Source organism: Heloderma suspectum, chromosome 1 (genome assembly GCF_057233095.1).
Source record: "Heloderma suspectum isolate Gila_16-S chromosome 1, 16-S_ref, whole genome shotgun sequence".
Taxonomy (NCBI): domain Eukaryota; kingdom Metazoa; phylum Chordata; class Lepidosauria; order Squamata; family Helodermatidae; genus Heloderma; species Heloderma suspectum.
Genome location: NC_139458.1, coordinates 131888872 through 131904659, shown reverse-complemented (window position 1 = coordinate 131904659; position 15788 = coordinate 131888872). Strand labels below are relative to the sequence as shown.

General features: G+C 42.1%; 1 protein-coding gene across 1 annotated transcript in view; it reads right to left on the bottom strand.

Annotated features, from left to right (window-relative positions):
* ANO9 (anoctamin 9) overlaps positions 1–15788 on the bottom strand; it is a 71421-nt gene that overhangs the window by 37675 nt on the left and 17958 nt on the right. The window contains exon 2 of the mRNA XM_084828694.1: positions 9540–9596. Within this exon, the coding sequence (XP_084684820.1) occupies positions 9540–9596 (57 nt within the window). The remainder of the gene's footprint in view (positions 1–9539; positions 9597–15788) is intronic.

Genomic DNA, 15788 nt, shown 5'->3' with positions numbered 1-15788 from the left:
CTGACAAGAGGGAGGGGCGTGGCAAAAATGCAGCATTCATTATAGGTGCTGTCACATCTAGCTTGTTCTAAAATTAATATTTCTATGGAGAATATAACAAAAAGACATGCTAGGAACCAGTGATCCACACAAGGAAGTTACTAATGCAAGGAAACAGTGTGGCTTAAAGGGCACAACATTGGTGAATTACTACAAATCAGCCTTCCTCAACCTTCTGTCCTCCCAATGCGTTGGACCACAACTCCCAGAATCTCCCAGCTAGCTAAGTGTCAGGGCCCAGCTTCGGTACTGCTGTGGGCCGTGTAGGTTATAGCCAGGATATGATTAGAAGTAGCCTGGAACGGCTTGGGCCTATTCAGCCTTTGGAATGTCAGTATCTGTGTGAGCTCATCTCTGTCAGTGTTCTCAGAGCAGAGCCAGGGGGAATCACCCAACTCCCTGGCCACCTGCTGGTGTGGCCTTGGCAGGAAGGGAGGCTAGAAGCTGTCCGTGAGAACCTGACAGAGGTGGGGTGGGGTTTGCAGAACGGTCACCCAGGTGGAAACGTCACTGCTGGAGTGCTGAGCAGTGACACCCTGTTTAGACAGGGGCCTTGCTGAAAGGCTAAAGGCCCTTGTCTGTCCAGTGATCTGGAGGTGGTGTCCTACAGTCCAAAGCTAAATGCCTTCCCTTTTAAGCTGATGCAAAGGCACAGAGCCTTTGCTAGGAACATCTAGTCTTCATTGCCCGAAGCCTTCTCTGTTTAGATTCATCATCGTCTGGGCTTTTGGAGGCACTTTGCACATGGACTGAAACTTGGGATTGTAAAGGACTTGCCATGAAAACTACTGTGAGGCTTTTCATAGACTTCAACTCTCGTTGCTGTGGATTGTGTGTCTGTGTTTGTAGTCAGCTCAGTGTACGGCAGGCTGGGTTTGATCTACGACTTTTGGACCTCCCTCTGCCAGAATTTATGCAGCATGGGGTTGCCAATGTGAAAGCAGTGGCCTGGAACTCCTTGTGTGTGTGGGTATGCCCTTCCCTTGATCTTGATGGGCCTTGACCATGTAGCCTGGAGTTATCAACAAAAGATTCAAAGTTGGACTCTCTATGGGTGTGGGTTGCTTAGGCCTTTCAAGAAGTTATCCCTGGGTTGCCTGATGGGTTCATTCCACGAATCATTCCCTTTCCATGTCTGGGGTTGGAACCCCATGAAAGGATTGTCTGGGTTAGGTACCCAGCAATCCAGAGTCCCTTCCCTTGTGGTGTTCAGAACCATGGAAATGACAATGGAGAAACCACGTTGATGAGGATTCAGTCACAGTAGTAGTGTTTAGCTTTGGACTGTTCTGGAATTACATACAGTCAGGGCCAGAAATATTGGAACAAGGATAACTGTTTTGGCAGTTGGCCTCTGTACACCACCACAGTGAAGTTGAAAGGAAACCCACCCAGATGGGAGCGAAGTCAGGACTTTCAGCTGTAAGTGAAGGGGTTTGACAAAAGTGGGGCACTAACCATTCAGGAAGTACAGCCAGTGGCATGCACACACACCCATCATTTGTGGCTCATAAGTAATGGAACAAACTAACATCATTTCAAACTTAAGGATCGCCTTGAATACCTGGATGAAAATCCTTTGCAGTCAATGACTGCCTGAAGTCTGGAACCCATGGACATGACCAAATGCTGAGTCTCCTCCCTCAAGATGCTTTGCCAAGCTTTTACTGCAGCTGCCTTCAGCAGCTGCTTGTTTGTGGGTCTTTCTGCCTTCAGTCTTGTCTTCAGTAAGTGAAAAGCATGCTCTATTGGGTTGAGATCAGGTGACTGACTTGGCCATTGAAGAACATCCCACTTCTTTGCCTTCAGAAACTCTTGGGTAGCTTTTGCTGTATGTTTTGGGTCATTATCCATCTGCAATATGAAGCGGTGTCTTATCAGTTTGGCAGCATTCAGCTGAATCTGAGCAGAAAGTATAGCCCTATACACGTCAGAATTCATCCTGCTGCTTTTATCAGCAGTCAGGTCATCAATAAACACCAGTGACCTGGTTCCACTGGCAGCCATACATGGCCTCCACCCTGTTTGACAGCTGATGTGGTATGCTTTGGATCATGAGCTGTTCCTTTCCTTCTCCATACTTTTCTCTTCCCATCATTCTGGTACAAGTTAATCTTGGTTTCATCAGTCCAAAGAACCTTATTCCAGAATTGGGCAGGCTTTTTGGGGGGTTTGCTGGCAAAGGCTAATCTGGCCTGTCTGTTCTTGAGCGTTCCCAGTGGTTTGCACCTTGTTGTGAAGCCTCTGTATTTACATTCATAAAGCTGTCTCTTGACTGTAGATGTTGACAATGACATGCCTACCTCCGCAAGAGCGTTCTTGACCTGGCTAAATGTTGTGAAAGGGTTCCTCTTCACCATGAGCAGAATTCTGCGGTCATCCCCTTTAGTTGTCTTCTGTGGTCTTCCAGGCCTTTTGCTCTTGCTGAGCTTGCCAGTTAATTCCTTCTTTTTCAGGATGTTTCAGACTGTTGTATTGGCCACTCCCACTGTTCATGCTATCTCTCTGATGGGTTTATTTTGTTTCCTCAGCCTAATGATGGCCTCCTTCACTCGCATGGACACCTCTTTGGACTTCATGTTGGGAGTTCCAGTGAACAGCCACCAAAAGCAAATGTAGCACTCAGAACCACCTCCAGGCCTTTTCTCTGCTTGATTGGTCACAGCGTACCCAGGAAACAGGCCACACCTGGCCATGCAGCTGCTTGTCAGCCATTTGTTCCATTACTTATGAGCCACCAATGATGGGGGTGTGTGCATGCCACTGGCTGTACTTCCTGAATGGTTAGTGCCCCACTTTTGTCAAACCCCCTGAATTACAGCTGGAAGTCCTGACTTCGCTCCCATCTGGGTGTGTTTCCTTTCAGCTTCAGTGTGGTGGTGTACAGAGGCCAACTGCCAAAACAGTTATCCTTGTTCCAATATTTCTGGCCTTGACTGTAGAGCCTATAGCTACTGACCATCAGCTATATGATTTCTGAAGAGTGTAAGCATTATGCTTTTGCCATGGGATTCCCTGCAATAAAGAAATCTCACTTATTTGGGTGTCCGGTGTTAGATTGCCTGAGCGTGTGCACTGGCGGGGATTGGGAAACCTGACACTAAGCTACGGCTTCATAGTCCAATAGCTGTGCTGGCTGAAGGATTCTGGGAGCTGTAGCCCAACACAATCAGGAGGGCAGCAGGCTGGGCAAGGCTGCTACAAACTGATCGAGTATCTCAAAAAAGGCGTACAGCCAGTGGTATTAATATTGATACACCAGAGGAAGTGGGAAAACTTGAAAGTCAGAAGCTATGAAGGGGAAGTCCATAGGCTAGATTTCTTTGGCTATGAATGTGGTTCAAGGAACATGAAACAACATCATGGGAGGAGATTTGAAGTATTATTGTCACTACGCAGCTGAAATTTGAGAGAGAAGGATTTCTGGCTGCCTCAAGTTATGAGCCTCATGATTTCTGAATGGCACCTACCTTCATGAAGGAGGATTCACTGCCATTCAAGCTTCAGGTGGTGCTGATGTTCAGACTGCTGTGGAATTCTGAGTTCTCTAACACAATTGTTGTGGCAGAGAATAATGCCAGAACATTCTAATCATTATAGAATCAAGATGATTTGTCTTAGCTTTATGAAAGTTTGCAGAGAGAGAGAGAGTCAATGTGGAGAAAAGTACAAAATGGCCAAATTTCAAAATGACTGAATAAGAAATGGTCAAGATACAGCCATTTAAATATTTTCCCCTGAAGTGTAGTTCTCACCTGCTTGCACAAAATTTTGAATAAAATTTTATGATGATGATGTCATCTTTCAGGATACAAATCCTACAAATGGTACCAGAATAATTTTGTTTGCAATTTGTTCAGAGTCACTCTGCATGTTTACCATACTAAGGCACTCCCTAAGGAATGGCAGAAAAGAAGGAGCCCAGGTCTGGGAGCTCATGCCATCTGTTTCTGAAGAGACCATCAACAGCCTGAGAGAATTCTGCTGTTCTGTATTTTATATCTTCTGCTTGTTTTTAGGATTTTAAAATCATAAACAGCCTTAGCTGCCTTGGCAGAAATGCGGTCTAAAAATGAAATCAGTCAATAAAATAGATGTACAATAATCCTCAAAATGTTCAAAAGAAACAAGTCTAGAACTCTCACTTGATGCAATGCATTGCTCAAAACTGACTCCTTGACCCAAAATTCTCCTGTTTAGGCACCAAAAACATCTTCCTCAGGCTTCTGTAAGGGAAATTTTTACAATTTGGTAGCAGCCATCTTGAATTTTTTCAACTTGCCAAATTATCCTCAAAATCTTTGGAGGGTCACCCTGGCCCAATTTATTCTAAGGTAGCAAAACAGCTGTCAAACATGTACTAGTATAATGGGCAAAAAATCCCATTATATTGCCTCTATTAGGAACTTAAATATGAATGAACCTTTATTGTTCAAAGCCATAGGCCATCACAATTTTAAAAAAAACACACAGGATAAAATACAATAAAAACCAATTTAAAAACAGTACACAAACAATAGTTAAAATGACACGTTTGCATCTCACTTAGCAGCAAAGTCCTTCCCTCTAGGTTTATAAGAGGGTACAGTATGATGCCTTGCTCTTAATTTTCTGGGAGCCAGGGCAAATTTTGCAACCTGGGTGGTAACATAGAATCATAGAATAGTAGGGTTGGAAGGGGCCTACAAGACCATTGAGTCCAACCCCCTGCTCAATGCAGGAATCCAAGTCAGAGCATCCTCAACAGATGGCTGTCCAGCCTCGTCTTGAAGGCCTCTAGTGTGGGAGAGCCCACCACCTCCCCAGGTAATTGGTTCCATTGTTGTATTGCTCTAACAGTCAGGAAGTTTTGCTTATACATATATACATCGTTGCCTGCAAGCAATATACAAATCTGATCCGGGGTGGGTGGGGGTCATCTATTTGACAGAAAACAAAGGATATGGTGGAGAAATCTATATCTTGGAGGCTCATACAAATGGCAGTGAAGTAAGCAGTGTTCAATATCCTCAACTTTGCCAGTCTCACAGATGCAGAGTCATAAATGAGGTGGAGTACTGTCAAACCTCTCCTCCAGTTAAGCAGAAGGCATGCACTAGAATCTTAAAACTGTGAATGATTTTCTTAAAGGAGCTACAGTAAGCGTTGTAAAGTATTGCTCCAGACCATATGTCATTTTATATAATGGATACCAAATTGAGTATGATATTTGGGTGTCATACTCAATTATATATATCATATATATACCATATATACTATATATGACATGGTGTATAAGTTATATAAGTTATATATAAGTTATATATAAGTTATATATAAGTTATATATATGATAGTATATAAGTTATGGTATATACTATCATATATACTATATATATGATGGTATATAAGTCCCACTGCTGAGAATATAGTTGGATTCTTTCTTTGAACAGCTGTTTAACTCTCCTGGAAGAGTAGGCAGGTAAAACTTCTGTGCTAATCCCATAAGTATGTAGGATATGTCTTACAGAATTTACCCAAGAACTTTCCATTGGAATTTGCAGTTGTTCCAAGAAACACTTCTTTTTGGCAGGCGGGAATCATTCATACAAGACAGCTTCAGCCGGTATAGGACAAGCGCAAGATGAGCACATGTTTCTATGGAGAGGATTCCTGTTTCTGCCCTTAGAAAAGGAATGGGTATGCTTTGAAGGACAGCTAGCAGGACTCTCATAAAGGAATTTTGCACCACCTCTAAGATGGAAACATTAGTATACCCCCATATCTCTGCACCATATAACAGCTGGGGAAGTACCTTCTTCAGAAATATCTCAACTGTTGGAGTGACCAAACACCCTCCTTGAAATTTAAAAAAATGCATCAGGGACTGTATAGAGTGGGAAGATTTCAGTTTAACTGCCTTCAAATGATGTTTCCATGGAAGCTGAGCATTAAACTCGAGACCCAAATATTTAAAATTATGCTGCTGTTCAATGGGCTTATTATCCAGTTTCCATGTATAGGGGTATTTTTTTCCTTCCAAAACACAACCACTTTTGTTTTTGCATAATTTATTAATAGGTGCTCTTTTGTGCAAAACTTACTCAGTTTGGTCAATAATCTCCACATCCCAATTAATGTGGTGGAAATCATAACAATATCATCAGCGTACAAAAGAACTGAGAGCTTGACATCCAAAATAGAAACTGGAAAGTATTCCGAACCACTCAGTTCCTGCACAATGTCATTGATATAAAAATTTAAAAGGAAGGGGGCCAGAAGACATCCCTGACGCACACCTCTGTCAGTTGGTATATTTTCTGAGAGCAATCCATTTGCCCCTAATCTGACCCTAAGAGAAGTATTAGAGTGGAGCATTTGTATTAAGTACAGGAGTTGTCTGTCAATATTCGTGGAAGATAATTTTTGCCATAGACGGTCCCTGTCTATAAGATCAAAAGCAGAACTAAAATCCACAAAAGAAGTAAACAACTCTCTCCTACCATCTTGAGAGTATTTTTGAATCAAGTGATGGAGTACAAAACATTGATCTATTGTGGACTTTCCATTTATAAACCCAGCTTGTTGTTCAGCAGTAACTGAATTTGCAGCAGCCCAGGACTTTAGCCTACATAGTAAATATTTGGAATACAGTTTAGCAATAACACTGAGCAAGCAAATTGGTCTAAAATTCTTTGGATCGGCCTTAGAGCCTTTCTTATGTATTGGCACTACTACACTTAATCCTGAATTCTCCCATGATGGTTTATATAAGTAAATGTTGTAGCAAGAACTGGGCAGCACCAGTCAGGATTTGGTCCAAACAATTCTCCTGGGAGCAAATCCTCTCCAGGGTTTTTTTTTTTAACAGGTAAAGATGTAATTAAAACATTTATTTCATCTGGGGTGACAGGTTCCCATTCACCACAAGAGAGGACTGAAACATTCGTATTATAAATAGAGTCTGCAGTGTTCCCGGGGGGAAGGGGCCAAAAAGTGAAGAAAAATGAGCATGCCACTGCGATGATATAATCGGGTTATCAATAAGGCCATTATAACCTCTTATCCCTTTTGCTATCATGGCCCAGAATCTGGACGAGTCCCTTTTTAAAGTTGCCAGACATAACTTTATCCATGATTGTTGTATGTACTCATCCTTTTTTGATCGTGGTAAGTCTTTATACTTGCGATGGCCCCAGGCCTATAACCAAATCACCTGTAGTTTTAGAGGGGCCCAGAGATCCATAATGATTTCTCCTATGGTGCAATTCCCTTGCTAGTAGGCCTCTTGGCTGGTAAGGTGAGTCAAAGGTCGATATCACTGCCTCAGCACATTCCACCCTAACGAGCTATCTTATCAGGCCTAGGATGTACCTAAGAAGTGAGGCTATGTTTACAGGTGTCTATGCTGGGAAAGTTCTGATTGTTTCCCCTCTGACATGGGGCTGTTAGCCTACGCTGGGAAAGTTGCAGATGAATGCTAATTAACGCTTGCTGCTGTCATGCTGCCTCACTGCTAACATGTATGGTATAAGACCCATTGTACCCCTTGGCTCTGTGTTCAGAGAAGCTGTCTGGTCCAACCATTGAGTATACCTGTGTGCTGTAAGTACTCAATAAAGTCTCCTTGTACACAAACCTGAATCTGGCCTATCATTATATCGGCACCTCCAAACCTCAGCACCCCACAGCCAGGGCATACAATACTCTCTTCGGAGATATATATATGAATTGAAATTTTCTGAAGTATCCTCATGTCTCAGCTTCCTTATGGCTTTTGCTAGGGTGCACTTCTGAGCGGCACACTGTGCATTAAACCAACCCCAATTAGGGTATTTACCTGGGCGGATGGTTTTAGAGCTGACCACAAAGGGCCTAATCTCTTGAGCTATTTTATCAAAAATTTCCAGGGGGTCTGGGGAGGTCAAATGTTGGTTCCTTAGGGATAACATCCCGGGGGACATTAGGAATAGATATATCTCTTTCTGTACTTTCCCATTCCAGTGTACTCTTTTATCACCCTGGGCTGTCAAATTTTCTGATGGAATTGACAGAGAAGGGACTGATCCTATAGATGAAGAGAGAAGTAATTGAATTGGCATATGATCACTTTCTGGCCTAGTGAGAACTTTAAAGCTCTCAAAATGAGGAACAGCTTATTGAGAAAGAATCATAAAGTTTATTACACTCTTACCCTTTGGTCTGATATATGTGTAAAGGTCTAATTCAGGGCTTCTATCCATCCCATTACATATATATATATATATATAGATGGAACTTAAAAACAAGGGCAAAAAGAGATTGGCCAGCTTTGTTAATCCCCAGGTCTTTGGAATTCCTAATAAGGAAAAGGGTTAATTCTTTAGGGGTTAAACCCAGTTTCTCTCCTATTCTACAGTTGTTTTGCCCTATTCTGGCATTCATGTCTCCTGCTATTAAAATTAAAGGAACAGCATTGGTGTCAAAATATAAAGGTGAGGACCTGATCTCACTCTGACCAGACTGAAATACCCTCATTTTTGAATTGTACGGGGGCAGTATACATTAATCAGAACCATTTTTAAACCTGAAGGCCAAATAATTTGGAGGGTTAAAATACTGTTATTAGTACCTACATCAATCTGGGAAATATTTGGGTTATAATCAACTGAGATCATGATTGCCAGACCACCTCTTGGCCGCTCCCTATTACCTAATTTAATTGCTGGTAATGAATGAGGTACATGCCCAGGGAGAGAGGGAAAGGGTCTTAAAGAGGCCCAGATTTCTTGAATAAAAATAATTTGAAATTTGGCACAAAAATCTTTAAAATTCTCATCAGCTAACTTAGGAAGCCATCCCGCTACATTCCATTTAGAAGTTGTACGAAAAAACTCAGTCCAAATCAAGTAACTGTTATGGCAAACAAAACAGTACTGGCTCTTGACTGATATCTGTCAAATATTGACACATTGACACTTTTGCAAATGAACTTAAACTATACAGATGGACTAACTGAGGGATCTGCATAACACCACCCGCAGGTTGCTGTAACTAAGGACAGTATCAGTGCTAGCAATCCGCCAGCTCTAAACATGTTGTGTAACAGGGAAGTAGCACATGCTAGCACAACCCAGAGAACTACAGCTTCCAGGATGAGACTAGTCCATGGATTTCCCTTCCGTGATCTCCACTGATTTGTCCCATTCCGGAAGTGGTAGTTTCAGGTAGTTTCCAGCTACGCTAAAGAGCATTACTTTCCCATTGTGCTAGCATCATTCCACTAGTGCAGCAGCGATATTGGATCCCACCCATAGGTACCAATTACGACATATGTTGGGCTGCAATAATGCTGTTAGCAAGTAGGATAGTAACATATTATTACTGTAGGGTTAGGGAAATAAAGTTTGCAATCCTAGACGTATTTCCATTGAAGTAATATTTAGAATTAGAGTTATCAGCCCTAGATTTGCTATAAGACTAGGGCAATCATAGCCATGACTTTAAAAAGGTCCAATGCAAAATCGAAGATATGTAACTTACTGTGATCAGAGTACTGCTGTCTTTTAAGGATGATAAAGGCATCAGTGCAATTTCATCCTAGAGAAAAAGATTTAAAGAGTCAAAGATAGCTTTTCTTTCATGACAGCACACTATAATGCCACATACCAAATCTTGTTCTCATATAGTTCCCAAACAACACTGTCAACTTCTTTTTTACTGGCCTTGCTCCTGTATATTTAATTTCTGCATGTCTGGTTATTATTAAGCAGGTAGAGCTGACTCCATCACTATGGCTGGGTGCACACAATATGATAAGCCAGAGTGTGGGTTGAGTAAGGGTTGTTGTGGATACAAACCAGAGTATGAGTTGAGTGTTGATTGAATCATGGATTGTTGTATTGTGTGAACCCAGCCACACTAACAAACCGTTAGTGCAGCTGGGTTCACACAACACAACAACCCATGATTCAACAACGAGCTGTACTCAACCCCATACTATAGCTTGTTGTGTTGTTTGAACCCGGTTTATATATCCATATCAAGACGTTTCACCTGCTAAATATCTAGATAGTAGGCTACTGTTAAAGGCACAGGAGCAGAGTCAACAAAAATGTTGAGAACCCCAATATGAAATTAGGCTCAAGAGATAAAGAGAAGCTGGCTGGAGACAGATAATAGTTCGAAGGCAATTTGAAAGAGCATGATGTGTATATTCACTTCACTTTTGTAAAGTTTCAAAGGCAACAAAGGGGCCAAGAGAAATGTGTGCACACACACAACAGGAAGCACAACCTCTTTTAAACCACTTTTAGTTTTCTCCAACCTCAATTGCTGCCTCTGCAAAGATAGGGCTAGAAATGAATGGGTCAAAATAAACTGCTCAGGAAGAAAGTCCAGAAATAAGGAACAAAGATGGCTATTTTTCATTCTGTTAAATATTAGCAACTGTGACTGCAACATTGTTTTGCCCCAAACAAATATAGGGATAGTACAAGTTTTCAGGATCTGAACTAAATTGGGTTCAGAGTCACAGGGTGATAAAGTTAAAGAGTAACCAAGTAGAGGCAGAGATGATATTGGACTTACTCACTATCATGTATACATTATCAGATTAACTAAATTCTATAAAAATTCATCCTAATCAGGGAAATGTAGATGCAACCAGTTTAACAGAACCTCTTCTCTGTAATATTTCCTTCTGTGTTGTAGATCAGGGCCAAGGCCTGCTCCTGTTTGAGCATTATAACATGCACACAGAGTGAAGTGCTGTAAAAACTACTTGTAAACAACTGAATCTATAAAGCTATAAAGACAGAAATTAAGGCTAATTAGGCACACCAGGGGGCATGACTGGCTTCAAATAAGAAAGAACATAGGAATTGCCTTGAAGGATCAGACGAAAAGCCCATCTAATCCAGAGTTCTGTGTCGAAAAGAAGGGGAGCTATTCAAAGATATCTGCAGGCCGTTTTTGAATATCCCCCGTGAAAAACTCCTTGTATGTAGAAAAACTAGTACACGCCTGGTTTGGGAAGGTGTGGAAGGAAACTATATAGTGACAGCTGATTCACAAAGCAAGCTGCTATACCCATACGGCTGCCTGTGTGCTACAAAACCCCATACCAATACCATACCATTTCAAGCAGCCTCTGTGGGAGCCATTTGTGTGCTATGGCCCTTGGAAGAATGTCCTAAGACTATCTTGTATTGGTAGTATTTTGTGATTCCCACTTTCCTGAACAGCAGGAAATTCCAGGGCAGATTTACAAGGTAACTTTCCTTTTGAAGAGGGTATAATGGGGTTATATTTTGTAATTCTCTGTTGTTCTACAGGTATACAATTGACAAGGTACTATGGCAGGGGAGCGTAGAAGCAAGCACACAGTAGGCCCAGGGTCCCCAAGCTCTTTGGATTGGTAGGCATATTTGGAATTTTGAGAGAGTGTCATGTGTGCTCTCACAGAATGGTTGCCATAGAAGGCTTGCCCATTCATAAAATGGCTGCCATGGTGGGCCTGGCCAATCACAAAATACTAACTTCCCAGAAGACAACTGGTAAGACTAAAAAAAAAAAGGTAACTTGCCCAAGAAACTAAGTACAAGGCAAAGATGGGGCCTGAGCTCCAAGACACCAAGCCACACTTTTGAAGCCAAATAAAAATCGCACTGGAGGGCAGCACTTTGCTTTGCAGCATGCCAGTCTCCCAGTTAAAAACAAAACAAAATAAGGAGGGGTGCCAATTTGTGTCCACAGTCAAGTTATGGGGCTTACAGACACCACACTGGAGACCCCAGTAGTAGGCAATAATAGCTTCATGACATCAGATTCAAAGTAACAGCAGCACCTCTGAAGCCCACTCCACTGCTTCTCCCAGCCAGTTCTAAAAGCTCTGCAGTGCTTTCTCTTGGGGGCTGCAGGGTACTTCAAAGCATCTCCTTCTTTTAGTGCGCACTCCATCTCACACCCTTCTTATACTTAGCAAGTGGTATGAGCTGACCATCTAAATGACTAAATGCTGCCTCGACCATCCATTGATTAGCATTCATTGTCAGCAACCAAGCTATATCAGTACTAAATGAAAGCATGGTCCAAAACGTGGCTTAGGAAAGTAGTTTCATCTTTGCCACTCCTCTCACCTCATACACATTACTATTATTTATTTATTTATTTATTTCATTTCATTTCATTTCTATACCGCCCAATAGCCGAAGCTCTCTGGGCGGTTCACAAAAATTAAAACCAAACAACACACAATAAAACAATTTAAAATATACAGAACATTAAAACCACAATATAACAATACAACCACAATAAAACCTAGCAGCAGTACAGGAATTTAAAATACAGATTTAAAACAGCAAAGATAAAAATTTAGAAAGCTAAAAAGCCTGGGAAAATAAAAAGGTCTTCACCTGGCGCCGAAAGGAGTACAATGTAGGCACCAGGCGAACCTCACTAGGGAGCTCATTCCAGAGCCGGGGTGCCACAGCAGAAAAAGCTCTCCTCCTAGTAGCCACCCGCCTCACTTCCTTTGGCAGGGGCTCACGGAGAAGGGCCGCTGATGATGATCTTAAGGTTTTAATGATCTTATTACTATTAATTGAATTTATTTGTTGCTTCCCCCTGCAAAGAGCAGTCTCCAAGCAACTTACATACACAATACAGAAATCCATGATTTATATAACAGGGGAAAACCCACCCAAAATCCATATAAATCATAACTGGTACAATAATACAAATACAAATAAATACCATAAACACATAATCTAAAAACAATACAATATAAAAAGTGTTAATCCACAAACACACAGCCTAGAATGAACATCACAAAAGCAGCCCACAACTTGGATAAAAACATCTGCTTACATGAGAGGGTATATCACAAATCTCATCATATAGATCTGAAGCCACACAGGCAAGTTCCAGTAGGTGTATTACACAGAAAACTACACATATGCCACTTCATCATGTGACAAACTTCACAAGGCATCCATGCAAATTTGTACATGGGAATTACTTTCATGTAAGAATTTCATCATATAAGTTCCTGTCTGCAATAAAAAAATAAGAATTTATTTTGTAGAAACAGGCAACAAATAGCCCATTTGGGGTGGCGGGGGGGGGGGGAGAGTTATGCTGTGATTCCACAGTTTTTCACTGGCTGCATTTATTCAAAGTATGCCACTATTATTTGCATCCAGGGTAAAGGAAATTGGTTCTTGAGGTTTCCAATGCCACTATTACCACTGGGTGCCTGTTTTGACAGCCTGTGCCTTAAAAGCCAGTGATTTATGCTTCCTGCTACAGCCTCATGTGGCGCAGAGTGGTAAGCGGCAGTATTGCAACCGAAACGCTCCCCATGACCTGAGTTCGATCCCAACGAAAGCTGGGTCCCAAGTAGCCGGCTCAGGTCGATTCAGCCTTCCATCCTTCCGAGGTCGGTAAAATGAGTACCCAGCTTGCTGTGGAAAAGGTAGTCATGACTGAGGAAGACAACGGCAAACCACCCTGCTATAGTCTGCCATGAAAACGCCAGTGAAAATGGCGTTCCTCTAGAAGTCAGCAATGACTCGGTGCTTGCACAGGAGGAACCTTTCCCTATGCTTCCTGCTGCTTTCCTGGCCTGATATACAGGAGTGCTTGTGTGAAATGACAGATCTCTTAAAAGCTCTTGTTAGACTTGAAAAGGACAAGCACAAAGATAAGCTTCTTCTGAAGCATGCCTGTAATGAGGAAAAGGATGAAGTTGGTCTATATTTGAAGAGCCACAGTGACTTCAACACAGTTACACTAATCACTAAGAGGCCACCCCCACAATAGCTATATTTTCATGCACATGGAAAGAAACCAGTTTCAGGTATCTGTTTAATGCATCTATGCCAAAATGAGGCAGGAAAAAGATTTCGGGTCAGGTTTTTTGGTTCTATCCATTTCCAATTCTGATCTAAAAATGCCAACCATTCAGTAAATTGCTGTGCTTTTAATACAATTATTTTTGAGTCACCCTACACGAACAAGTGTTATACATTCTCACTGTCTTCGCTTTGCCCAGGCTGAGAGCTCCCACAATACTAGGCTAGGAAAGGTTCAAGAGGCACTAAATCAGTCAGAGACCTCATTCTTGCTAAGGCGGCAAAGCTGTGCCTGGGCTTTACTACTTCATTCTCTCATAATTTCCTCCATATTCTGTCCCCTCCCCACAAAATCTCTGCACATAGAAAACTAGTTTAATTTGTGTGTGTAGGAATGTTCGATCAGGTGAACCCCCACATGTAGATTGAAATGGTACAGCCCAGAGACAGATTGATCACCTCGGTGAATACTAAGTAAGGGCTGCAATCCTGTACACAGTTGCCTGGGAGTAAACTACACTGAACTTAATAACTCTTAGTTCCAAATAAACATGTACAGGATTCCACAGTGCGTTCTGTAGCACCTGCAAGGGCTTGCAAGAATAGCAGACTTTGCTCCAGCAAGGTCCAGTGTTCACCTGAGGCCTTCCATAGTGAAAGAGGCCTGATGAGAACCTGAACTCCATTCTTCAGGTTAAGTGGCAAGCAATGCAAAAGGGCAGAGCTATGGCATTGAGACATGTATTGCCTCAACGTCTGCCTTTTGCTTTGTCCAACTCTGATGGAAATGGGCAACCTTCCCCAACCTGGTGCCTCCAGAAGTTTTGGAACAACTCTCATCACCCCATCCAGCATGGCCAGTGGTCAGGAACACTGGGAGTTGTAGTCCAAAACATCTGGAGGGCACCAGGTTGGGGAAGGCTGTGATAGGGGACTGAACATCCTTGGGATTAAATTGCCATCCCCTGGATCAGAATCCAACAATGCTTCTTTTATGGGATGCTTTAACCCTTATTATGGCAAACCACATGGATTTATATCATTTTCTATCGATGATCATTTATATCATCACACCAAACCATCTTCATTTCTATATGTGAAGTATAAATGCACATGAGCCAGACCATCTGTACTCATCACATTTTAATCTTGAAATATAAAGATGGGACTAGGAATACATTGTACATCTTCTTTTAATTAGGCTTCCCTACAGAGTCTGTCTAGGTGGTGTCATAGTCCCAATGACAGTTTGTTCCCTCTTGAGGCAATACTGAATACTCATTCTGTACACATCACCAAAACACAGTCTTCAGTTCATGAAAAATGCTGATCTACCTCACAGCTTAATGGCTCAGGGCCCCTCAAGTGGAAAATATAGCATAAAATATATTATTCACAATCTCCAAACACCTACTAAACCCACAGAATACATAAAAATATGAAAATATTAAACTACATAATACTGGACAGGCATAAGCACTGGCTATGCACTCAGTGGCACTACTTCTTTTCCCCTCACAAACACTTATTGTGGATGCAGAGTCAGGCACTGTGTGCTCCAGCTGCTCCCTATTGCTCATTATTCCCCCTCCATTGGCTCTCCACAGGCTGCTGTCCCACACGTACAGGATTCATCCTCCATTCTTGATCATAAGGGAGTCCCACCCAATGACTGGTAGTGATAACTAGGATGCTTCTAGCTGTTCCTCTGTAGGGTTGTTAAAACTACATGCTCCAGGCAGGCCCCCTTTTCTTTTCAAGGTCACGAAAGACAGTTAGGCAATTGGTGAAGGTGGTACTAACACGGATCCAGTTCCACAGGGCACATTGCACCTGTTACCCTGCTGTCTTTAGAGCCACTGAGGTACAGGACTCCTACTAGAAGGAGTGGTTGGTAACCCTGCACCTGTGTCTTTTTCCTTTCAGAATCTCCTCC